General features: G+C 32.3%; 2 protein-coding genes across 2 annotated transcripts; one reads left to right on the plus strand and one right to left on the minus strand.

The window, feature by feature from the left end:
* The first annotated feature begins 11,293 nt into the window (after nt 1–11,293).
* LOC115964193 (cytochrome P450 94B3) lies at nt 11,294–13,214 on the plus strand. Its single transcript, XM_031083547.1, has one exon. The coding sequence runs from the start codon at nt 11,551–11,553 to the stop codon at nt 13,081–13,083; it is 1,533 nt and encodes a 510-aa protein (XP_030939407.1). The 5' UTR covers nt 11,294–11,550; the 3' UTR covers nt 13,084–13,214.
* An 8,965-nt stretch (nt 13,215–22,179) lies between these two features.
* On the minus strand, nt 22,180–25,775 carry LOC115964083 (SWI/SNF complex component SNF12 homolog). The gene is made up of 3 exons (XM_031083396.1): nt 25,639–25,775; nt 23,626–25,385; nt 22,180–22,553 (listed from the first exon to the last, which is right to left on the minus strand). Exons 2-3 carry the CDS (start codon nt 25,179–25,181, stop codon nt 22,484–22,486), a joined length of 1,626 nt encoding a protein of 541 aa, XP_030939256.1. The 5' UTR covers nt 25,182–25,385; nt 25,639–25,775; the 3' UTR covers nt 22,180–22,483.
* Between the last annotated feature and the right edge of the window lie 244 nt (nt 25,776–26,019).

A 26,019-nucleotide genomic window follows, 5' to 3' on the forward strand; every position in this document is an offset into this window, starting at 1 on the left:
CCACATGATCATGGTCCTTTTCCCCCTTGAAATGGTAACTTGCTTTCCTCTCTAGAAAATGGTTGAGATGGTCAAAATCTTGGAAGAGAGCGACTGAGCAATATGAAATGTGTTTAGTTTCACATACTTTACACACAATCAAGTAAAGAATGAAGACTTTGGGTGATAAAACAAAATAATACTAGCCGAAAGTCACCATCTAACCCATCGTTTACATATGATTAAGTAATTGACAAACATTGGCATGTTCCAATATGAAAAATGACATGATGTTATGTTATATACTTATAGTCATGTGATTGCTAATTAGTAATCGATGAGATTTTTTTTTTCTTCGTCAACAGTACAATTTTGACATTATGTGCAATTAAGTACATGTCCTTAAAAAAGAAAAAAAGGGAAATAGATATGTGATAGTTACGAGTATTTTTTATTTGTCTAAAATTTTTCTTTGTAACTCGTAAAATTCTTAAAGTACTTGTGAATAAGTACGTATTTTTAAGCTTTGTTTGGTAGGAGGAGTTTTATTTTTGTTTTCAAAATAATATGAAAACAATTTAAAAAAAATTGAAACTGAAACTAGTTTTCAGATAAATTTTTTTACATTATATGTGTCTGACTCCCACTTTTAAAAACAATTTTAAAAATACTAAAAAAAATGATATTTGGGAAACCATTTCTATTTTTGATATTTAAAAAAAAAAAAAGTTTACAAAAAGTAACATGTAAAATCTGTAGATTACTTTTTTTTTGGATGATGAAAAGAGGATAGAACTCATGTATTATTATTATTATTTTTTTTTGGGATAATGATAAGTTTCAAATTTGGAGCATGAGATTTTTTTTTTTTTGGTGATAAAGATAAGCTCCTTAATTTTAGAGATAGAAGAATTTGGACTAATCTGTGGGGTCCATTGTTTTCATTTTATATACAATTATGCCATTAAAAACGTTTTCTGTATCTTGAAAACACCTTCTCACCTGTTTTCAAAATCCTGATTTGAACAAGGAAAATAAGATACAATTTTCTGAAAACTGTATTTAGAGAAAATCATCCAACTAATATATTCAAGTGTGAGACTCACCATTTTATAGTTTACAAAACAAAAAACTATATTTAAATCATCTTACCGAAACAGACCTTTAGACTTTCTTTTTCTTCTTCTTTCTCTATTTTTTTTTTAAATTTTATTTTAAAAAAAAATCCCAATAGATAAGAATTTTTTTTTTTTTTTTTTTTGAGAAGAAGATAAGAAAGAATTAAAATTGAAGAATAACGTGCATTAAACTATCTATACGATGTTTGAGAAGTGAAGACAAGGTTTGAGATATGGAATCTAGGTTTGGGCCCGCAGCCCATGACTCCAACTGGCGGACAAGTAGCTAATTCTACAGAAGTAGATAGCAAAATAGACTAAATAGTACAAGCATGGTGATGGTGGTACTCGTGTCAGCATTACGAAGCTGCGTTCTTTAAGCCTGTTTATCACATTGTGGAAATGTGATGCCACCCAAAATATCAAAATTTTCCCTTTAATTCCTTGTTTCGTTTTTAAATCAATTATCATGATTTTTTCTTCTCTTTTTTTGGCTCATAATAAGTGGGGCAAGGAATTTGAATTCAAGGTTATCTTGGATTCAAATTCCTTTTCCCACATGCAGTAAGTAACACAAAAATCTTGAGAAAAGTGATTGAGAAACGAAATTTATGGAATGAAAGGGAAATTTTGATATAATGGGTGTCATGGTATAGAATGTTATTGAGTCATAAAACTCAACAGTCCTTTTGTCATTATAATGATTCAACAATGATTTAAATTAAAAATAAAAAATAAAAATTGGTGGGTCTACTCAAGCTCATCATTAGAATTTTGTAAGAATGAATTGGAAGCAATAATTATGAAACCAAAAAATCCTTTGTTAATGGAAAAGTCTAGGACTACATAATTTTTCACAACTTCTTGTTATAATTGTGGCATGACAGAGTATGATTGGTAAAGAAAAAATGGTGGGTCTGTGTGTAAGTGATAGTTAACCATTCATAATCTGCAATGTTAGAGTTGTGGCAAAAACGTTGTAGAATAATTTGTAGTCTTAGAACTACTCTTTGTTAATTGTTACAGTTAAAAGATTAAGTCCAAAACATTCTCAAAATATAAAATTTTTAATAAATTCGAAGTAATGCATCCATAGCATTTTCACATTATTTTTATAACAAATCTTAAGTGTTTGTTGTTATTGGTTTTAATTTGAATCTGCTACTTAAATTACTTTTTGCCCACCCGAAACAGTCATTAATTACCTGCCACTTAGAATTTATTGTGAAAAATGTTGTAGATATAATATTTCTCAAGATAAATACATATCTTCTTAACTACAAAGGTAGATTTTTTTTTTTTTTTTTTTTCTCTTCATTGGTGTTTTTGCATTTTGTTCACAAGAATACCAAAAAGAAATTTATTGTTATTATTATTAGTATTGAAACCACAACACTTACCATGAAGATTTAATATATGTCCGTTGGAAGCATGGTGTGTTGGAAAAAGTTTCGAACTAGCATCATGTGATGCTTGCAAGGGTGTGTTGGTTCAAGTCACACACTTCAACCAAAAAAATATTGTGTTATGATGTGAATAAGTCTAATGTACCCAAAGATGCTCCACACCATGTTAATTTCAAGTTTAAGTGGGCAAGGTAAGTGACCACATGTGCAAGACCCTTTTTTGTTCATAAAAATAATATATATGTGTGTGTGCGCGCGCGCTAGAAGATGCAATTGGTATTAATTTATTAATTCCACCAATAATAGAGATATAAAATTTTCACAAATGTTTTATATATATAAATATATATATATATAGATTATAATTAGTGCATAATAAAAAAGTGTCAATACTAAATTAAATGAAAGTAATCAATTCAAAATTTACAACCTTAGTAAATTGTAAATTAATATTAAACAAAAAGAGTTTGGATAAAGATAAAGTAATGAAGAAGAAAAAAAAGACTTTTATATATTTATTTGTTTGTTTGTTTCTGTGTGGTTGGAAAGATTGATAGTTAATTGCAATTAAGAGTTATGGCCCAAGTCACCTCAAGGTTTTGGGACTTTCGGGTTGGGAATTGGGATCATCTTGAGGTCCCTAGGAGTTATCTTGCACGAGTTGGTTATGGCTAGAACCTTCTCTTGTCTCTGACTCTCAGTAATTTTAAGTTGTCCACTAGTCCTCTCCTTTCTCTGTCATAATAAGCCATAGCTTCGTAAGTAGGGCGCCGAAGTGAGACAGAGGAGTCAATGATTGGTAAGGAGGTGTTAGACTTTGTGTGGTGGAACTGAATACTAGCAGTATTTTTTCACATTAAAATAGTCCCACGTGAATGTTAGCTTACACACGGCACATAATTCCGGCTGTGGATCATTTGGACTTTGGGACCAACATTGCATGGCTAGATAAGGTTCTACCTCCAATACGATATGGATACAGACACAGACATAAACACGGTTTGGATATGGATCCATATGGTATTGTATTGCAAAATTAAATGCGTTTGGCATGACTTTTCTTCTTACAGATAAAGACATGGACACGGTTTAGATACGGATCCATATTGTATCGTATTGTAAAATTAAATACGTTTGACACGACTTTCCTTTTTTTGAAATTCGTAAGTTTGTAAATATAAAAAGTTCGGATTTACTTATATATTGCTTAAAATTTCAGAAGAAGAAATACTTTCTTTCACTTAAATTTAAGAAAATTTTTATTTTGATTTCCTAAATATGGGATTGGTTCCATCTTGCTCCTTTAAATATAGCATTTTTAAGGAGCTTAAAAATGCTATACTTAAAGGAGCAAGATGGAAATTTAAATGTGTTTTGCATAATTTTTTTTCGTTTTGAAAATCGTATCTTTGATCTTAGAATTTGGGATAAGTTTGTAAATTTAAAAAGTTCGGATTTACCTATGTATTGCTTAAGATTTTAGAAGAATAAATAATTTCTATCACTGAAACTTACGAAAATTTTTATTTTGACTTCCTAAATATGGGGTTGGTTCCATCTTGCTCCTCTAAATATAGCATTTTTTTAGCTCGTTAAAAATGCTAATGTAAAGGAGCAAGATGGAAATTTAAATGTGTTTGGCATAATTTTTTTCTTTTGAAAAATCATATCTTTGATCATAGAATTTTGAGATAAGTTTGTAAAATTAAAAAGTTTGGATTTACCTATATATTGCTTAAGATTTTAGAAGAATAAATAATTTTTAGTTTTTTACCATTGAAACTTACGAAAAAAAAAATTTATTTTGATTTCCTAAATATGGAATTGGTTCTATCTTGCTCCTTTAAATGGAAAATTATTAAGTACTTCCGGAGTACCATAAATGTATACTCCCTCCTCTCACATGAATGGTGGGTCCCACTATGAATTTAATTAGCGGGACCCACCATTTATATGAGAGGAGAGAGTATGCATTTATGGTACTCCGGGAATACACAATAATCTCCCCCCTTTAAATATAGCATTTTTAGCTCCTTAAAAATGCTAATGTAAAGGAGCAAGATGGGAATTTAAATGTATTTGGCATAATTTTTTTCTTTCAAAAAATCATATATTTGATCTTAGAATTTGGGATAAGTTTGTAAATTTAAAAAGTTCGGCTTTATCTATGTATTGCTTAAAATTTTAGAAGAAGAAATAATTTCTGTTACTGAAACTTACGAAATTTTTTATTTAGATTTTCTAAATATGATTGGTTCCATCTTGCTCCCTTAAATATGCATTTTTAGCTCCTTAAAAAAAAATGCTATATTTAAAGGAGAGGGATGGAAATTTAAATATGTTTGGCATAATTATTTTTCTTTTGAAAATCATATCTTTGATTTTAGAATTTGGGATAAATTTGTAAATTTAAAAAGTTTGGATTTACCTATGTATTGCTTAAGATTTTAGAAGAAGAAATCATTAATTTCTGTCATTGAAACTTATGAAAATATTTATTATGATTTCCTAAATATGGGATTGGTTCCATTCTTGCTCCTTTAAATATAGCATTTTTAGTTCCTTAAATATGTGCTTGATTATCTTTTTAAAATTTTAGGAATTAAAAACTGAAAAGGACCGAAAATGAACTTACACTAAATTTTAAGGACCACAAGAATAATTTACCCTAATATTTTTGTCGCCTTCATTTATACAAGAAGAAGGAGATTCAAACTCAGATTTTGGAAAGTGACTCTACATCACTAAATCATAAATACTATATATATATTTTTTTCATTTTTAAGCGAAAAGATGTTATGGTCCCATATAAGCGTAAATGAGAATGGTCTCCCATTTGTTTAAGAAAGAAAAAAGGTGCTCCATTTTTTGGTAAGAAAAATGTGTCTAGTAGCTCTCCTTTCTCAACCATTTATTTAACAAAAACTCAGTCCACCGTTTCTTCACACTCATACCGTTTAACCCTTTTGAGGTCGTTTTGTCAAACAAAAATTAAGAAAACTCTTATTTTTTATATATAGTATAAGAAAACCAATGTAAACTTATTTTTTAATAAAAAAGAAATGTTATTTGACAAACCACCCATAAATATAATACCTCGCCTCTCCCCATAGTTAGCCAGTGTCCATTGATTTGATTGCCACTTGTGAAGAGCTCGATCCGTCTGAACTGCAATTCCTTATTAGCTGACAAGAAGTTGAATTTTGCTCCACCCAATATAATCAGGACGGGTATGGATTAAGTACAAACCCAACTTGACTTGACCCAAAGACACCTCTAATGGTGAGAAATAAGAAAAATTATTCAACATTTTAGAGGCAATGTTAAATTAATGTTTTCTCCTCTCACATGAATGATGAGTGTCTCACCATCAATTTGAATTAGTGGAATTTATTATTATATGAGATAAGAAAACACTATTTATGGACAGTAATAAAGAATAATTACTTAATTTTTAGATTTTTTATAGATAAGTTCGTATAAAAGTTGCATAAAAAGCTAAAACGGCTGCTGATATGTGAGAACTGAAAAAGTATAGCTTTGCTGAGCCTATTAGCATCTGGAATTGTAATAAAGGACTTTGGATCATAGCTCGTATTTAACTTTTTTTTCTATTTTGGTTGGGTATCTTCATTTTTGAAATTTAAATTAATTTATGTGTTACAACTTACAAGGTAATATTTAATTGCTTTGTGCCATCCATCTTTTCAAATCGCAAACCAGATTTACATATATAATTGTTTCCATAGACAAAAACATACCAACTAAAGCAAGATGTCAGTGTGGAAAGTGGACCATATATAAGAGCTGGTCATCTAAACCAGCATGCGTAATTGGACAACAAACTCTATAGAGAGGATGAGGTAGGTCCAGTTGAATGGAATCCAATTTTTTTTTAATGAATGGTGTCCAATTATTCCATATGAGCTAGCTCTATTTTATGATGAGAAAAACGTGTGCTATAAAAATCCTTCACATGTCGATTTGGATTTACGGCGAAAATGACAAGTCATGCGTAACTGGTCGAATTGTGAGGTAAGTGATGTTCTCAGCTTCTAGCTCGGTCCATTATTATGGACATGACTTGTGTCCAATCCACATCCTAACGTTTTCAGTACGCATCAATACACTGACACACGGAATACAATTCCTTATAAAAAGCTTAAATTCATATCAAATACTTGTGACCTATTGGTATATAAATTTAAACACGTGTTTTCAGTTTTTAAATAATATTATACATATTTTTATATAATTTTTTATCCATATATATTTTTAAAATAATTAAAAATTGTTACTTAAACACACGTACCAAACGGATCTTGGACATTCGAAAAACAAATACTTGAATTTTTGGTTGTATTTATTTATTTTTTACTTAAAATTAACACCTATTATATGGAGTTCAAAATCCGTCAACACCATAAACCAATTGGTATCGCGGAACAATCATCATGAAGCCGCACACCAAAAAAAAAAAAAAAAAAATGACCTATCTTCACTTGAACACATTTGTGCGCCTATACCAACTTATAAGCATCTTCAAATTGCTTGTTTCATGTATGATACTTTTTTTTATTCTCTTAAAATGTATGCTACTTTTGAAGCTTTTGAAAAAATAAAAAAGCACGCTAAAATTAAGCCAATTTCTGAGAGAAATCAAAATGCGTGCAATGATTATGGCAGAATTAAATAGTAGTACTAGGTTTGGTTGTTAGCAGAAATCTTGCCCTACGCTGGTAACACCAAGTACTCAAAAACCATATTTGCTTTTTACATTTTTCTTTTTTTTGCTGAATTGCTTTTTACATTTTTCAGACCCCACAAACGCCATCCTTAAAAGACAATCGTAATGTGACTGATCACTAATTCACTATGTATTGCACAAAACATTTTTGTCGTTGTTCTTGTGTCAAAACTTTCATTGATCTTTAGCTGATAAATCATAAATGTATCAATTGTTGCTGTCAAATACCTACACTAGCTTGTTGAGGTACTTTTATTAAGTGACTTGATGTTTACCCCCCATTCTAGATAGAAAATGGTTCAATTATATGTTGAACTAATCAGTAAATCTCGCAATGTAGGAGCAAGTTTAACAAAATATAAATTTTTCATTCTTTTATTTTTTGTATTAAATATTAAAGGTTTTTATGATTGGTTTATATATGGAACTATTGATTCTAGCATTTAAAGAAAATATTGTGTTCTTATATATATATATATATATATATATACATATATGTAGGGTCTCAATTTGGGGCCCAGGCCCAATAGGTATGGGGTCTTGGTCCAAGGGGTCCAGAAACAATGAATTTGTAGAGAGTGGGCTACAAAAATGGGTCTTAGCGAAGTGGACAGTGGCTAAGATTGGACTACACAACAGTTGGACACAAGTAAATCCTGTTAATGTCCATATATTCTTAGTCTGAGGAGATGAGATGGATATTTGCTGGTTCTTTCTCTAAGTCTCCGTTCCTTTTTCTATGTCCCTTCTTCATGAGGACTTCCTTCCTTATATAGTCTCCTTGAAGCCATCATGACCCTACGCTTGTTGACTATCTGGACTCCCACTTAAGTGCTTGTCCCATCGGACACCCCCTCTATCTTTCTGTGAATTGTGGTAGTCAAGGCAGTACTGTTCATAGATTTTCTTCACATTAATGCGGCCAGAAAAGTAGCTGCAACGCATTTAATGTGGCAGCTGCAACCTCTCCTTGTACATCTTACGTTTCCTTCTTTACCACGGGTCTGTGGGACTCGTCCTTGTTACTAATGTTCATTGGGGTGGGTCCTTCTAGTAGGCAGAGTGCATGTTTGAGTCATACTCGTCACGTTCGAGGAGACATTTCTCCTCGAACTGCCCTTTAAGTGACTTCAAGCCCACGAGAACTGGACTGAGACCCCTTTTGGCATCCACGTCCTCTCCTCGGACGTGGTTGATCATCCTGTATGGGGCCCAAGACCCATTGCATGATTTTGGGCCTTTGCCCCTACTGTAGTAGTAGTACACTTATGGTTGCTCCAAGGGCTTATAAACCATGAGCGGGGCGCATCTCTTGCTGATGTGGGATTAGGGTGTCACAGGGTCAAAACATCCCAAAAATCCCAAACCCCACGCTTGGTACTGAGAACAAAACCTTGCGGGCTTGGCTCCCCAAAGAGGATAAACAGCTTGCGAGGCGTGGAACAAAATCCTCCCCCACAATATATATATTATGGAAATATTCTAATGGAATTTAAATTCAATTAAAAAATATAAATTGGAATAATGACATGTAAAATTATAAGGTGTTACCAACAAAATATTATGCAGTCAACAAAAAGTCAAACTCTTTGAGCTTATATTTTTCTTAGAATAAATATAGGGATACATCATATATATTTCCCAGTTTTACAATATATTGAAGTAGTCGACTTTAAGTGGTGGGCACTTTCTAGCTTTCTACCCACCATTTTTTACATTAACCCACAACTTTTTTCTACCACCTAAAATCGAACACCTCTCAAGTTGTAAATTTGAGTGGTGGTGTGTTTGTAGTATTGTTGACCCAATTAATCTTTAGGTAAGTAGCATGATTTAGGATTGGTTGGTGCTCGGGGTAGGAGAGTTACACAAGCCTACGTGATAAGAAATCATGAGTTTGAGTAACCATTTGCCCTACCCCTTACCCGTTAGAGTTACAATTTATAATGTGTATAAAATTCTTAGAGATTAAATTTTATAAGGATGTGATGTAAAACTCAAGTTTTACACACTCTCTAATCTCAACATGTCACATCATCATATCACATATTAAAGAATTGTTAAAACTATATCCAATCAATTCTGATACTCATTTGAAAATTCAACCCAACTAAGAGTTTATTAAGATATTATTAAGAGTGATAAGATATATAGAGTTTTAAGTAAAAACTAATGGTTCCTCAAAAAATAAAAAATAAAAAACTAATGTGGTAATCTCCTATTAGATTGTGAAAAATATGGGTTTTATGCCCCCCATCCATACCAAATTCAAGCTCTGTTTCTTAATATAACACTTTTCACTTTATTTCATTTTTAAATAACCAAAAAAAAAAAAAAAATTGTACAGTGTCAATTATATCCTCAACTTACAATTAATATGTATAGAATTTTACTTTTTATTTCCTTATAAAAGGTAAAATTCTATAATTTTTTAATTTAATTTTATAGAATTCTAAAATTTTTAAAGTATGAATATATACTACAATCCCTAATTACTATGATGAATATAATGGAAGGTTTTTGTTTTCATTTTTCTGGTTTTTATTCAATACTAAAAATTCCGAAGTGATTAGAGTATTCATATCAAGGATCTCAAAAAATATAGTATTTAACAACTCAAAAACCTATTTTATCAATTTTAACAACCCACTTTACAATTCATCCCACATCAAAGTTTCTATTTTTTTAACATTTCATTTATAATAATATATACAACTCTTTAAAATAATAAAAAACAATCACCACAAAAACCAACCACCACAACCAATCACCACAAAATCATTAAAAAATAATAACAAGTTGCTACAATGAGCTCTCATTTAGCAAGATGTCAAATTTTTTTAGATATGACATATTTGAATGGAGCATGATTTTTAAGGTTTAAGATGCTAAAAATAGCTTTTGAGTAGGTTTGACACCCTTGTTGGGAATGCTTAGGAAGGTATTCGACACCCTTAAGTTCAAGTTGAAGAGCCTTGCTAGGTAATAATTATGTGGTTGAGAATGCCAACCATATTAAAAAAAAGAAAAAAAAATCTAAAACACCCACACGACAATTTTGAATTTTGATTAACATGTAAAAGCAGTTCATTGCATTATATAAGGTAATTTAAATTCGTATAATTATTCTGTGCTCAACAAATGCATGCTCCCCTTTTAAATAAATAGTGGATCCCATCGTAAAAATAATTAGTTGGAGTCAGAACCACTACTATGTGACATGGAAAACATGCATTTATTGTGCTCTAACACTGAATAATAATTACTCATTGAAGGTAATAAATTTTGCATAATAGTTTCCAATTTCCGTGTATAAATCTGTCACCTGATGTGATTTGTGGAAAAAAGTTGCACTAACTTCTCCAGACGTTTAATGTTATTACACTCACCTCTTTTTAGTTTAAAATAAGATATTGATCATCTCTAAAATGCAAACTATTTACACTAATCTCCAAATAATTGATAAAAAAAAAAAAAGAACTTTTAAATAATTTTTTTGAATATCTTAATAAAGGACATGTGGATGATAGTTTAACCCAATGGTAAAATAGAAAATTTAGATATTTTTTAAAATGTCTTTTTAGTCATCTATCAGAGAATAGTATAATTAGTTTGCATTTTAAGGGGAGATGAGTGTATTATTCTAAACTAAAGAGGATATAAGTGTAATAATAAATAATCTCAAAAAAGATTAGTGTAATTTACCTTGTGATTTCTATAAATGAATCCTTTAAAATTTGAACTCAAATCAATTTATTTGTATACTAAAAATAATTTAATATCTCATATTTTTGTAATTGTATACCTTCCTCTCGCTGTCATGGAGGAATACTTGGGAAAGAGATATATCTCTTATGCTCTTTCAATAAATTAAAATTTCTCTACATTTATAAAAATAATAAAAAACCAAATTAATTTTTCACAAAAAAACAAAAACAAAAACAAAAACAAAAACAAAAGAAAAAACCAAAAAGATTCCAAGTGTGACGACGAAATTTCAGCCCCTTTTTCATTTCAGGCTTTTCAGCCCCTTTTTTCTTCTCTTTCTTTTTTCCTTTTAAAGCTCGAGAACCATGTGTCGCAGTCTTTTCCTCCTCAACTAAACCCTAAAACAGCAAAATTATAGCCTAACCGACCCTAATGGTAGGCCTCGCTCTGTCTCACATAAACTTACACTAAGTCCCATATTTTTATATATACCTCTTCAAGTTTATATATACCTCTTCAAGCTCCTATTCTTCAACACAAATTCCATCACTCATAACAACAACAAAAAATCTAAATCAAAGCAAACCAAACCATGTTTCTCTCTCTTCTTGTTTTCATCCCACTAGGGTTTTTGTTTCTCTCATCCTTATTGTCAATCACTTTACAAGTTCATTACCATTACAGCAATTCTTCCACCATTTATGGCCCTCCTTCATACCCAATTCTTGGTTGCCTACTGTCTTTTTACAAGAATCAGAACCGTATTCTAGACTGGTACACAGATCTCTTGTCAATTTCACCCACAAAAACCATCAGTGTCAAAAGGCTCGGTGCAAGACGCACTATAGTGACAGCAAATCCAGACAATGTTGAGTATATACTCAAAACCCAGTTCAGAAACTTCCCAAAAGGCAAGCCTTTCACTGAACTCCTCGGTGATCTTCTTGGCTTTGGCATATTTAACGCAGATGGTGAATTGTGGTCTACGCAACGCAAACTCGCTAGCCATGAGTTTAGCACGAAGTCCTTAAGAGATTTTGTTGTCAAAACTCTTGAAGATGAAGTTCGAGACAGACTAATTCCAATTCTTGAATCAGCTGCTGAGAGTAACAAAGTCTTGGACTTGCAAGATGTGTTGAGAAGATTAGCTTTTGATAGTATTTGCAGGGTCGCTTTGGGCATAGACCCGTGTGCTTTGGACCTATCTAGCCCTTTACCAGTCCTTGCAAAAGCCATTGAAACTGCATCGGAGATAAGTGCTAAGCGTGCAACGCAGCCCTTGTATTTGGTGTGGAAGATAAAGCGTGCACTGAATCTTGGGTCAGAGAAAAAACTCAAAGAATCAATTGCAACTGTACATGGTCTTGTCTCGGAGATCATACAAACCAAAAGGCAAACCGCGTGTGAAAACCGTGATTTATTGTCACGGCTAGTACTCGCGGGGCACGATGAGCAAGTCATAAGAGACATAGTGATAAGCTTTATCATAGCTGGACGTGACACAACATCTTCAGCCTTGACATGGTTGCTTTGGTTGCTCACCAAGCATCGAAACAAAGAGGAACTCATTGTGAAGGAAGTGAATCATGTATTAGAGAATCAAAAGGCATTGGATTTTGAAGCTTTGAAAGAGTTGAGGTTTATACATGCTTGTTTATGTGAGTCCATGAGGTTGTACCCACCTGTTGCTTGGGATTCTAAGCATGCAGCGACCGATGACATTTTGCCAGACGGCACTAAGGTAAGGAAGGGGGATAGAGTTACTTATTTTCCTTATGGAATGGGGAAGATGGAAGAGCTTTGGGGTAAGGACCGGTTTGAGTTTAAACCGGACCGGTGGTTTGATGAACCGGGTGGTGCAGATATTGGTGGAGAGTTGAAATATGTGAGTCCCTACAAGTACCCGGTTTTTCAAGCTGGTCCAAGGGTGTGCATTGGGAAAGAGATGGCTTTTATACAGATGAAGTATGTGGTGGCTGACATATTGAGGCGGTTCGAGATCAAGCCGGTTTTTGAGGTGGATGAACCGGTTTATATCCCTTTGTTTACTGCAGAAATGGCTGGTGGGTTCAAGGTAATGATCAAGAAAAGGAGTGGTTGTTATGATTCCATGACTAGTGCTTAAGATAGATTTTTTCTTTTCTTTTCAAGTGCTTGTGTTTAGAGCTCTTCAACCACTTGACTAAAGTTTAAGACAGATTATCTTTGAATGACGACATTGATAATTTGATATTACATTCCACTTACTTGTGCTTATTTTCTATGATTAGTAATGTTGGAATACAAATGTCATATTGTTTTGTAATCTATTATGATTGATTTTTGTATGTAATCTTCATTATGATAAATTATCCATAACTTATTAGTATAATTTTCATTATAGATATAAATTTTATTGTAATATACTATTTATGAATAAAGTATGAGACCAAAAATCTTGTAATTCAACTAAATGGTATTTTTTTATGCCTCCAACATAAAGATATATATGGTTCAAATTGTTCATTTTCCATTATATAACTATTGAAATTAATAAAAATATTTTACTCTTTTTTGGTAAATATAAACCGTCAAATTAACCAAATTAGATAAACTCTAAATTCTTTTCTCTCAACTTTTCTTTGTTGCTCGCTTTTAAAAATCTTTTCTTTGTTGCTTTATCTCTTAATCCCAAATCACTACAATGGTAAACTATTAGATCTGCTATTTTCTTCCAAATAAAAAAAGATCTGTATATGTTCAATTTAAAATTTTTTACGAGGGCCAATGGGTAAATTTCTTAAGATGCACAAAATCCGCTTGGGTAAAATCGCTTTGACTTTCACGTAAAAGATAGCATATATGAGACAAAATAACATTAAAATATATAAACTTAATGGTTTTTTATTAAAACCAAAGATTTAAAGAAAAATGCTGCTTATTATTACTCGTGTAAAAGTAATTTTAGTATTGAGTTTAAATTAGAATTAGTAATAACTTACTAATCAATAATTTTAGGACAAAGTTTAACTATAAACTTGATTGTAACTTAAAATTACAACTCTCACTAAAAAAATTAACTTAATTACATATTTTAAAAATCTAACGGTTGAATTGCATATTCTTTTTGTTTTTAACATACATGTCAAATTTCATACTAATCAGATATTATTTACTATTCGATATATAAATAACTTATTTTTTATGCATAATTTTGGTTTATAAAAACTCGAAATTTAAACATTTAATTGATGACATAGTTATTGATTTTTAATCTTATGAAAATTTTGCAAGTATGGAAATATAAAAATATATATAATTCAATAATCGATTTGTCAAAATTTACATCCAATAAAAAAAATATTAAGTAGAGCTGTAGTCTCAGGCTACAACCAAGTTTGTTGCTAAATTTTGTAAAAAAATTTAAATACCTTTAGGTTAATAAGAAAGCTAACCAATATCTTTAGTACAAAATTTGGCAACAAACTTAGTTAATAGCCTGAAGTTACAACTCTACTCAATATTTTTTTTATTGAATGTGAAAAATCCACCTTTAAATGGATTCTATTTTCTTCTTATATCCTTTATACTTGCAAAATTTTTAGAAAATCAAAGATCACTAACTATGTCATCAATCAAATGTTTAAATTTCAAGCTTTTATAGTTAAAATTATTCATAAAAAATAAGTTTATAAATTAAATAGTAAATAACGTTCAATTGACATAAAATTTGATATGTGTGTTAAAATTATAAAGAACATGCAATCCAACGATTAGATTTTCCAAAATATGTAATTATGTTAATTTTTTATTGGGAGTTGTAGCCTTAGACTATAAATAAAGTTTTTTTTTTTAATTATTTTAGAATCAAGTTACAACTAAGTTTGATTATTAAAAAAAAAAAAAAAAAAAAGTCACAACTATCTTTGTAACCAAACTATATTCTGTGTTTATTATGTGATGAATGGTAATATACCATCTTGACGTATGTATTTCTTTAGATATGAGATTATCATTTTTTTTATTGGGAGTTGTAACCTTAGGTTAAAACCAAGTATGTATGTGTGTGTATGTATATATAATCAAGTTACAACTAAGTTTCTTCTCGAAAAAAAGTTATAACTAAGTTTGTAACTAAACTTTGTTCTATATTTATTAAGTGATGAACAGTGATATATCATCCTAACCTATGTATCTCTTTAGACATGAGATTTTCATATAATTTGTAAAAATGTTATAAAATAGTCTATAACCTATGTATCAACAGTTTGTATCATATACTATCCTAACCTAGTTATGTATTAACAGTCTGTAAAAATGTTGTAAAATAATCTGTGACTATAATATTACTCTTGAACTTAATAATTCTTTCATGATGAATATTTTAAAATTAAATTAGCCTTATTATTCCGTATGGAAAGATAGCCAAACAACCAAAACTTTCCTCATGGTTTCCAATTGTATTCTTGCTACCTAATTTTACCAACTTTGGCAACCTGCCAAAATTGGCGCAAAAGTTTGATATAAATAGAGTTCTTGCCATATTATCAACTTTTCAACATTGAAACCAGGAAAGAAAATTATATGCTCCTTTTCAAACATATCTTCATATCATTCTCTGCTAAAATTATAAATAACCACAGCAAATCCAAACCCAGATTAAAATTGTATTCCACATCAATGACCATCGATCTCTTCTTTTCAGGTAATTATAAATGCGTACTCTCCCATCTCACATAATTGTGGGTCCCACTATTAAATTTATGGTGAGACCCACAATTCATGTGAGATGAGGAAATACACATTTATAATACTCCCGGAGAATTCAATAATTTTCTCTTCTTTTCTTATAGTCATTTTGCGCCAAAACACATAGGGTCCATGAGAAAAATGCTTTTAGGGGTTAACCATTAATGCAATAATTTTGCTAAAGAGTTTTATGGTATGTTTGAATACTGCTTATTTTGTTAAAACTAAAAACTTATTACTGAAAGTACTGTAGATAAAGGTAAAAGTTAGTTGAAATAATACAATAGGACCTATAAATAGTATAAAAAAGTGCAGTGAAACTTATGAATAATACTAAAAAATGCATAAAATTTTTTAGTCCAACGCAATGCAGACGCACGCTTAATGGGTCTTTAAATTTGAAATAAACTGATTCTCTAAAAACAAAAAATCTGAAAACAGCTGTACCGCTAAAGTTAAAATTTGAAATATAGATATTTAATGTAAATATGGATATTTAACGCACTATTTAATGTAAATATAGATTTTTAATGCACAGTTTAATTTAATATAATTTTTCAAGCTCTTAAATGCTAATGAGCTTTTCTATTATCCAAACTCTATATTGGAATTGGAAAACTCTACAATTGAGACCCTGTTTGGTACACTATTTTAAATACATGTTTTTAACAACATTACACATATTTTCATATACTTTTTCACCTAGATATTTTTTCAAAAAAATTAAAAATTGTTGTTTAAACACGCATACTAAACGAACCTTGAATATCTACGGCTCGTATACACAACACTGGAAACGATGAATAGTCCTTTTCTACAACTTAATAAGGCAGATTGAAAACATGGATCCTTGAATAGTAGCACAATTTTTAATTATTCAGTATGACAATTATGTAATGCTTAATTTGAAGGAGACTAAACTACTTGTTCATATCAATTATTAAGCCTTTGAAGTAACAGTATTTTTGCCACTTGTTCGTATCAATTTATTTCAGTATCTAATTATAAATCACATTTTTGGGGACACCATTCCACTGAAATAATTTTTTTTTTTTTTTAAAAAGAAGGGGTAAGTGACTAAGTGCCTTGCGTTAATATAACTCTTTTTTAGTCAAGTTTATAGTGTATCTTTGCATTTGAACTACGTTTCCTCTCTCTTGTATGTTCGTTTCTCAATGGAAAAAAAGAATAAAATATGTAGAATTATCACTCTAAACTTATCTTTTCTTATGTTTGGGTTTCTCGAATGCTAGCAAAAAGTATTGTACTGCACAATCAATGCTAAAACTGCAATCCCATTATTAATAATTTTTTTTGGTAGAAGCCATTATTAATAATACACTATATCATTTATCTCAAAAAATAATACACTATATTATGTATAATATTGTTCAAAGTTCATATGAAATCATTTCTTTTAACCATTGCGTACATTGTGGTCGATTTGGCCACACAATCCAAACAATTAGGACCTTTGCACATTTGTTCCTTTAATATATGGTTCATTCAGATCTCAAAATCCAAATTCATTCCCTAAAAGCTCACATGACCATATGTTGTAATATAATTATCAACATGCTCATCAATATGTTACACATGAAAACATATATTAGAATCTTCACAGCTCATATTCTGGTTTTGATGTTCTCCAAGATGCGCAAAATCTGCCATAATCTTTTTCTTTCAGTTTCTAATTCTTAATCACATTTTTTTGGGACACCCATTCACATGGAAATTGTAAAGTTGCATTCTTCTACTGCAAAAGATACTCCCAGATCAAAGTTTGTGTGGTTCAAACTTCAAAGTTCAAACAGTTGTCAAAAAGATAAGAAAATATGAGTATGATTTGGTTAATAAAAATTAGTTGGATTTGATGTGGTCGATAATTAAAGCTGGTTGAACTGACATCCCTTTCATTTTCATACTCATATTACTTTCGTGCTTATCTGAAATGATGTATCCTTTGCAGTTTTTAGAGCAGTCACGTTTGATATCAAAAAAAGAAAGAAGAAAAAAGAGCAGTCACGTTTAAGTTGAAGCTCCTGCAAACACAATAGAGTAGACTTGTTAAAGTAACACAAAAATTTTCCAACTCGCTCACGTGGCGAGTTGTGAATGATAGAGGGATATCCTTAGAGGGATATCCTTACATGGATTCATCATTAATTGTGAATGATAGAGAGATATCCTTACATGGATTCATCATTACTCTTTTACCATTTACAACTAACCATATAAGCGAGTTATGGCACAAATACTTGATGTGGCATCAACATAGCTCAAAATTTTCACACATTTTTTCATAATTATTGAAATGACATGTTTTGGTTAATATACAATAACTATGATGATAGTAGTGGGATTGCGTGAAAGTCACGTAATTACAAATTAAAGATAAGGATTTTTGGTCTGATGATAAACTAATAATATTGCACTACTTTAATTAATTCAACAAAATAAACTCTTAAGACAATTATGAAAAGGTAAAAATCCTTCAATAATCTACGCATCTTTACAACTCTTCATGGAGACAAACCAAACAAAGAGAAATTTCACATCTTATTATATGTACAAACAAAATAACTTCCCTATTAATTTATACACATATGTATAAAATGGGTAGCTTTAATGGCCCACGTTTTGTATCATCCATGCTAAGTGCACATTCAAAAAGTATAACATATAGTAGAAAGTAGAAACTGGCTTCTTAATTTAGCAAATTAGCCAAAGCTCTCCCTCCAAAGCATAGCCATCTTTATCTTTTTATATAATTGGCCTTGGAAACATTGTTGATGGACCACACAAAGGTCAAAATCAAACGTGTTCAAATTGCATTCACAAAGCATTAAAGGAAAGAGGTTTCAAGACCCAAAAATAATAATAAACAGGGGTAGGAGGAAGATTTTTTTTTTTTTTTTGGGTAAACTGGTTTTTAGGAAGTTCCTATCTTGAAGTAAAAGCTAGCTTCTTAGTGTCTCCTTGCATATTTTGGCTTGATGTGCACACATAAATGTTTTGGTTTCGTACACGTTCTTGTATTCCAAGAAAAGCCAGACATGAATTTCGCACCATGTAGATAAAGAGAAGGCTATATAGGTCCTCAACTGTAGTATCTTACAGCTTCAAAATTAGCCTTCCAAGTAAGCAAAAATAACTAGATCCAGTTTCCCACATGCCCATGTGAGATCAAAGGGCTGCAATATTATTGCTTGATTTTCCTTGTATGGGCAATGTACACAAACATGTGCTACCTGTGACAATTCCTTTCAAATTCATTCATCTTGAATCCTTGATATCAAACAACAAACATAGCAGTCCCACTACCTAGCTATCTATTCAGCCAGTGTAAATGAAAACTGTGATTCAGTCAATTAATAAGTCTGCTGGTATAGAAGTTGGCTGTTAATCGTTTTTGCACATATGTATATAGAGGTGGTGGCCTGGTAAACCTGTTTAAAGAATGCTTCTTTTATGAAAAGTGCATTAAATTTCTCTTTCTTCCTACTAAGGATTATTGCAGTAAAATGCTATACAGCAATGTTTGCCTATTGTAGAATCCTAAAGGACCGTTGCTTAGTGACAACAGGGATAGGATAATTTGGTGCTTTCCACTCAGAGTCAAGAGATAAATTAAGCCAGAATAATGCTTTAAAAGAGGCTTCATTGAAAGCTGTTCTATTCTAAATTTTTGGGTCTGATTTGGCAACTCCATTATGCACAACTATGAAGGAAGTTTTCATATATGAAAAAAGAATTGGATATAATTTTTCTCCACCCCAAATTAGAAACAAGTTCCTCTAATCTACTAAGCAACGACTTAAATGATCATTTACTACTTTCAACCACATGATAGTGTTAATAGAATGTCGTGTAGGTATGTAACTTAGCTGGATGACTTAATTAGCTATGTAATTAAAATACTTGTGAAAAGTCTTATGAACCTTCACATTATCATTTACTACTTTAATCACTTGACAGTGTTATTAGTATGTCGTGTAAGTATGTAACTTAGTTGGATGACTTAATTAGTCATGTAATTAAAATACTTGTGAAAAGTCTTATGAACCTTCACATGATGTGTTGCAATTTTAAAGGATATTTTTAAAACCGGTTTGAAAGAAAAGTTTGTCCAAAACAAATGTTAGTCTTAATAATAGAGTTGTGCGTGTACACTTTTGATGAGTAAAGCAATTGAATTCCTTGAAGCATGAAATAATTGATGTGAATGGCCTTCTTATATATGTAATTTGCCAATTCCTCTCATTGTCTATCACGTATAAGATTATTTACCAAATGTAGAACTTGATCGCTACTAGTAGAGACCACAAAGTGTTGTTGAACATAAAGGATGAGCTCAAAATGTGCCACATTTCCATACCTATGCTAAGTAAAACCTTCTTATATATGGAATTTGACAATTCCTTTCTTTGCTTGCTACATGTGAGATTCTGCATCAAATGTAGAAATTGATTGCTACTAGCAGAGACTACAGCGTGTTGTGGTACAGAAAGATTAGCTTGGACGGTGCCACATTTCCATACTTAAGTAAAACCTTCTTATATATGAAATTTGACAATTCCTCCCTTCCTTGCATGCCACACGTAAGACTCAGCATCAAATGTAGAACTTGATTGCTACCAGCAAAGACTACATGCTGTGGAGCATAAAAGATGAGCTAAAAAGGTGCCACGTTTCCAAATCTAAGCTAAGTAAACCCTTCTTTATATATGGAATTTGGCAGTTCTTTTCTTTGCCTACCACAAGTAAGATTCTACACCAAATGTAAAATTTGATTGCTACTAACAGAGACTACCCCTAAGCTGTGAAACATAGAAGATGAGCTCAAAAGGTGCCACGTTTCTAGACCTAAGCTAAGTAAAACCCTATGCTTTAGGACTTGGGGAAATAGTTCCTACAATTTGAAAAGCACATAATGAATATTGCTACAATGATAAGGAAAAGACCAATAACAAATGACAATGGGCTCAAGACATTGCCGACAGTCCTCGAACAATAGGATATAAAATGCAATTATTGCAGGAGTCCATAATAAAGTCCCCTCATTCATATAGACCTAATGTTCCTAGAAAGGTTTATGTTTTGTGTCCTGTGCTCACAAGGATGCAACCTGAGGTGTCATGTCAACTTATGGAGATGCATTGCAAACCTAGGTTCTGTCATCTCCACAATGCCACAGAATATCGGCCCTAACCAGTTTTTCTTGTATTGGACATATTATGGATAAAGCTCAAGATTGGTCAAGAAGTTCTTGATGCAACCTATGCAACTTTGTAAAGTTTCACTCTTTTTTCTTTTTCTATTTTTTTTTAGTACAAATTTATTCAGTTTATCTTTTAAACCAAATAAATCAATGAAAATAAACTATCCCAATCCAGCCTTTTTTTTTTTTTTTTTTTTTAAGAGAATTTCAACTTATAACGTCCGCTTCTAATGATTGCTCTTTATCATCAGATCAAGACACCAATCAGTTTTTAGTGTAGGCGGGAATTGAACCCCAAATCTCATATACAACCATCAGAGACTTTACCAATTGAGCTAACTAAAACCCACATCCCAATCCAGCTTAATTTACTCAGTTTATTTTTTAAAACAAATAAACCAATGAAAAAAAACCTATCCCAACCAAGCATGTGTTTGGCCTGAAGATGCCCCTAACTTCCATATTACTTTGTACTGGAGATACGACTACATTTTAAGAAAATTGCCGTCTCCTTTCAATTTACTATCTTTCCCGGCACCTTTCCCTCTCTTCTACTCTTCCTTCATCTTATTCAGTTCTGTTCTAAACATAAACGAAGGTAACCTCTCTTCCACTCTTCCTTTCATCTTCTTCTGCTCTGTTCTAGACATAAATAAAGTTACCTTCGGCTAAGAATTGCCAGCGGCTAGATGTAATGATTTACCAATACTAAAAAAGGACTACTATTTTGGAGGTTGGAATTTGGAAATGGTACTCAGGTCAGGAATTCAAATCAAATAACCTACCTTCAATCACATCCATTAGTTCCAGAGATTTCAGGGCAAGTAAATAAATACTACATGTATCCATGTACATACAGTTACTGATTTATACAGGCCTGTCTATGCATGCGTGCACTCATACAACCATGTGATGTACATATAAACGTTCTGGTCCGAGAAAGATCCTAGTATCATCAACCTCACTCCAAACCGATGAATGAGTGTTAGATTTGACCTTAAATCGTAATGGGGGAAAGGATTTGACTGGCCAATAGCAATTACTGCAATAGGGTTTTCTGGAGTTTGAGTATACTCTAAACCCATGAATAATGGGAGAGTACAAGTAACAGATTAGGGTGGGGGCATTGAATTAGATTTCAAAACAAGTAACAGATTCAAAAGTAACCAAGTCACCACCCAACTGAGAAATATACTAGTAACCAAATTTCTGCAGCCTTCAGCCGAAAGAACCAAATTTACAAGCAATCCAGGATTTCAGTATTGAGCTGTATAAAGAAGAGGAAACTTTTTTTTCATGTTAAATAATCACCTCCCTTATAAACCCAATACATTTGATAATACTATCTAGCCAAGAAACCACTGAGAATAGTTTTGACTACTACATCCAATACATTCCTAGCAGAAAATGAAAAGAATTAAACGCAGGGGAGGAGGGGGGGGGGGGTTGGTGGAAGAGAGTGAGAGATAGAATATCCATTACCATTCTACAAAAAAAAAAAAAAAATATAAGATGAATTATTATGTTAGAAGTATTGACATGCAAACCAGATCTTAACAATTCAACAAATCCTCACTCAAGTGCTACCAGGAGCATCACTAGCAGCAGATTTGCGGTTCAGGTAACGAATAACAGCATCTTCAACCCTGAAGATTTCACCAAAAACATAAATAGAAATTCAGAAGACTGTTATATAATGCTTTTCATGGAAGAAATATAAAAAAGGGAAGATATCAGGTGGAGACACAAAAAATTACTTATCATTATTTAACCTTATTTCTTTGTGGCTATATCATAAGTCAAAGCAGATTTGATTTGTTTTTGTAGGTAAACTAACACAAGAACATTATCATTTGTTGATTTTATATTTAGAATGAATAAGTAAACATAGAAAACCAAAAGGTGTGGAGACCATAAACTGATGAATATCAAGCACTGTGACCAGTTGGCATCTATTACCTATGAACTATCAACTCGAACTACACAAGTTACAGGCAGTGCAAACAACAGTACAACTTTTGTTAAACAGCAATCGAAATGATTCTTTTCAGCACAACCATCAAACTACAATAGAGTAGGCATAAAATTATTTTGATAAGTATTTACAACTTCTGTTAAAAAAGACACACAGCTTGATATTCATAGGAACCTCTCATTCAATGTTTTATCTTGTTGATCAGAGTCTCTAAAATGAAATTTTCAGAACATTTACTTTGCAATTTCTTTTCTTTTTAAGGAAGAGCAAATGCATATATGATATTAAAATTCATTCAATCAAATATACTTTTAGCTGCAAAACTGAAAGGGATATGATTGTGGGTTACAATCCTTTCTCATGTTTTTATCATTTTGTTAAGTTACAATCATTTCTCAAGTTCACATGGAGAACTTTATTTGTAAAAAGAGAATACTGGTATCAGATACACCTGACATAGGGATCAGATTCCAACGGGAAGCTAGGTAAGCCTTTATAATAATTGTCTAAGAGATTTGTAAGAAAACAATGGTCATTGAATTTTGAATGCTTATATATATATTTCAAATTTCATCTCTCTTAGTTGAAACTTTCTTAGTTGTAGGCAGTAGGCACACATTAAACCAAAACCTAAAAAAAAAGAAAACCATATTCCATTGGCAGGCTTCATTTTGGGAGAAAAAGCCAGTTTCTAACACATTTACACACAAATAGCAACAACAAGAAACAGAACAGAAGCTTACCATGGTTGATTATAGAAATCAGATCGGCGCTCTTTTTCTGCATTACGGCTAGCATCTCCAGCAACAAGCTTTAGATCCTTGCTCTGAGAAGCAATCAAGGCATTAATAAATTCTGCTGGAGACTGGCTAAACCCAAGAAAGAAAGCCCGCCTCCTACGATGCTCATGGATCTTCTTTATAGAAGCACAAATCAATTCATCACAGGCATCAATCTCTTTGTGCCTTTCGATGTTTGCCAAGAAGGCAGACATTTCCTTTTCCAATTGAAAAGGCACATCAACCAGCACATCATAACAAGTATTGCCAGCAGGGGAATTTCCTGAAAGCTTGATTTTATGCTCCAAATGTATAGGCTGTGGAGGCGTCAAATGCACTGATATCTTCTGTGTTACCATGGAAAATTTCATTTTCTCTTCCCCAAACACTTTCTGAAGAGGTGGATCACATGTAAAGAAGGAAGGGTCATTAGGACTTTGCAACTTCTTAGCCTTCACATAGTGCCAAATTGCTGCGATAATCCTTGGGCGGGTATCTACCTCAATTCCAAGAATTTCAGTCAGAGCCTGTGAAAGTTTGAATTTCTCTGGTGCATAATTCATTTCCAGTCTTATTATCGCATTGAATTCCTTATCCCCCTTTCTCTTCACCTCAAATCCCTCATGAAGAGCAGGTGAGCGAGCACTCTCCCATAAGATTACATGGTTATCTGGATAGAGGTTCTGGTCCAAGTATATGGTAATTTTCTTGAAAAATGCTGAAAACTTTGGGTAAGAAGAGCTTGGTCTCTGCATCATTCCAGCCACCACAGGATCCCTTCCATCTTCCAATATCCTCCCAATCATCTTAAGAGACCAAGAAGGGGGTTCTGCATTCGTGCTATCAGGACTTGTTTGTATCTGATTTGTGAAGGTGTTGAAGACATAAATCCGGAGTGTTTTCTGAACACGGGGAGGGCTTTTAAGAGACTCCTGAATGTCAGTCTTCTTTCTTGCCAAAGCAGCATCAACCCGAGTCTCCAATTCAAGCATTTGAGTGTAAAGAGCAGACTCCGGCAGAAGTGCAGCCACTTTATCTGGTATTTGCTTCTCAGGTTGCTTCCGCTTCTTTCTACGAGCAGCTGGTGTCAACTCCATAGTCTTATACGGTGACCCCGTGTTGGCATTGGATGAACCTGGAGGCCTAGAAGGCGGCTTTTGGGAACTCCTCTTGGCACTCCCAGTAACAGGGGTCACAACAGGAGGAGATGACACACCTACATTACTAGTATTCCCAGCATGTAACTGGGCAACAGTTTGAGCCTGAACTTGTGCTTGAGCTTGTAACTGGGCTTGAAATTGAGCCTGCACAGCCTGAGCTTGCACTTGTGCTTGCGCATAAGCAAACGCCTGACTTTGAGGCTCAGACAACTGAAAGTGGCCTGGAAAGTGAGGCCCACCTTGTGTTTGTGGTTGTGACTGAGAGAGAAGATGTGGGGGCTGTGAAACGGTCCCAGAATTACCAAAAGGGATTGGCCCCCCAACATTCTTAGTTGGATTATTACTATTATTCATTGCCATCTTTATCTACTAACCCCCAAAATCCTACGCCATCAAAAAAAAACCCACAAAAACTTCAAATTTAAGCCTCTACAAGCCCTAATTATTCACACCAAAGCCAAAAAATCCAAACTTTCTTTCACCCAATTGAACCCTCTTCAATATTTTTCACCAGCTAACAAAAACTCTCACACGGCGTCGTTTTGGCACAAATTTTCAGGAACCCTAGTTTCAGAAGCAAAACCCAGAAATTAAATCACAAGCTGAACCATTATAAACCCTAAAAAAAATTGACTCTTAGAACTAAAATATAAAATTCAGCTTTGAATTCAAAAAAATAATAAAAATAAATATAAAAAAAAGAAGAAGAAAAAGCTAATTAATAAAAGGAATAGTGAATGAAACGCATAAAAGTACAAAGGAAAATTTACATGTTAGAGTAAGCGAAACGAAACAGAATAAAAGAAACGTTTCTTACTAGTCCATTACGTTTCACTTTGCTTCTCGTTTTTCTTTTTCTTTTTTTCTTTTTTTTCCTCTGAGAGTTTGGAGATTTCCCAACGGAGCCAAACTGGGTTCCTACAGTTCGTTCTTTTTTCTGTGTCTCCCGCACTGGGTGTGGTTTTTTTCAATTGTGAAAGTTACGGAAGTACCCTCGTTTAATATGCTATTTTGGGCTATTCTTTGTATAGTTAGTAATCAAAGGAGGCCCAACCCAAATGAATATTAGGCTAGCCCAAATTCCCTAAAATCTCTAAATTCTCTTACATGGAAAATAGAGGATATATTGATTTGAGGGATAAATCATTAAATTCAATAAATATGCCAGTTGAATTATTATAGCCTCTTCGTAGCTTCT

The sequence above is a fragment of the Quercus lobata genome, chromosome 10, assembly GCF_001633185.2.
Source record: "Quercus lobata isolate SW786 chromosome 10, ValleyOak3.0 Primary Assembly, whole genome shotgun sequence".
In the NCBI taxonomy this organism is placed as follows: domain Eukaryota; kingdom Viridiplantae; phylum Streptophyta; class Magnoliopsida; order Fagales; family Fagaceae; genus Quercus; species Quercus lobata.

Bases quoted from the DNA above. Each gene is read 5' to 3' on its own strand.
- LOC115964193 (XM_031083547.1), top strand. From the start codon at position 11,551: ATGTTTCTCTCTCTTCTTGTTTTCATCCCACTAGGGTTTTTGTTTCTC.
- LOC115964083 (XM_031083396.1), bottom strand. From the start codon at position 25,181: ATGGCAATGAATAATAGTAATAATCCAACTAAGAATGTTGGGGGGCCA. The intron at 22,554-23,625 runs GTAAGCTTCTGT...TGAAATCTTCAG, and splicing joins GATTTCTATAATCAACCATG to GGTTGAAGATGCTGTTATTC.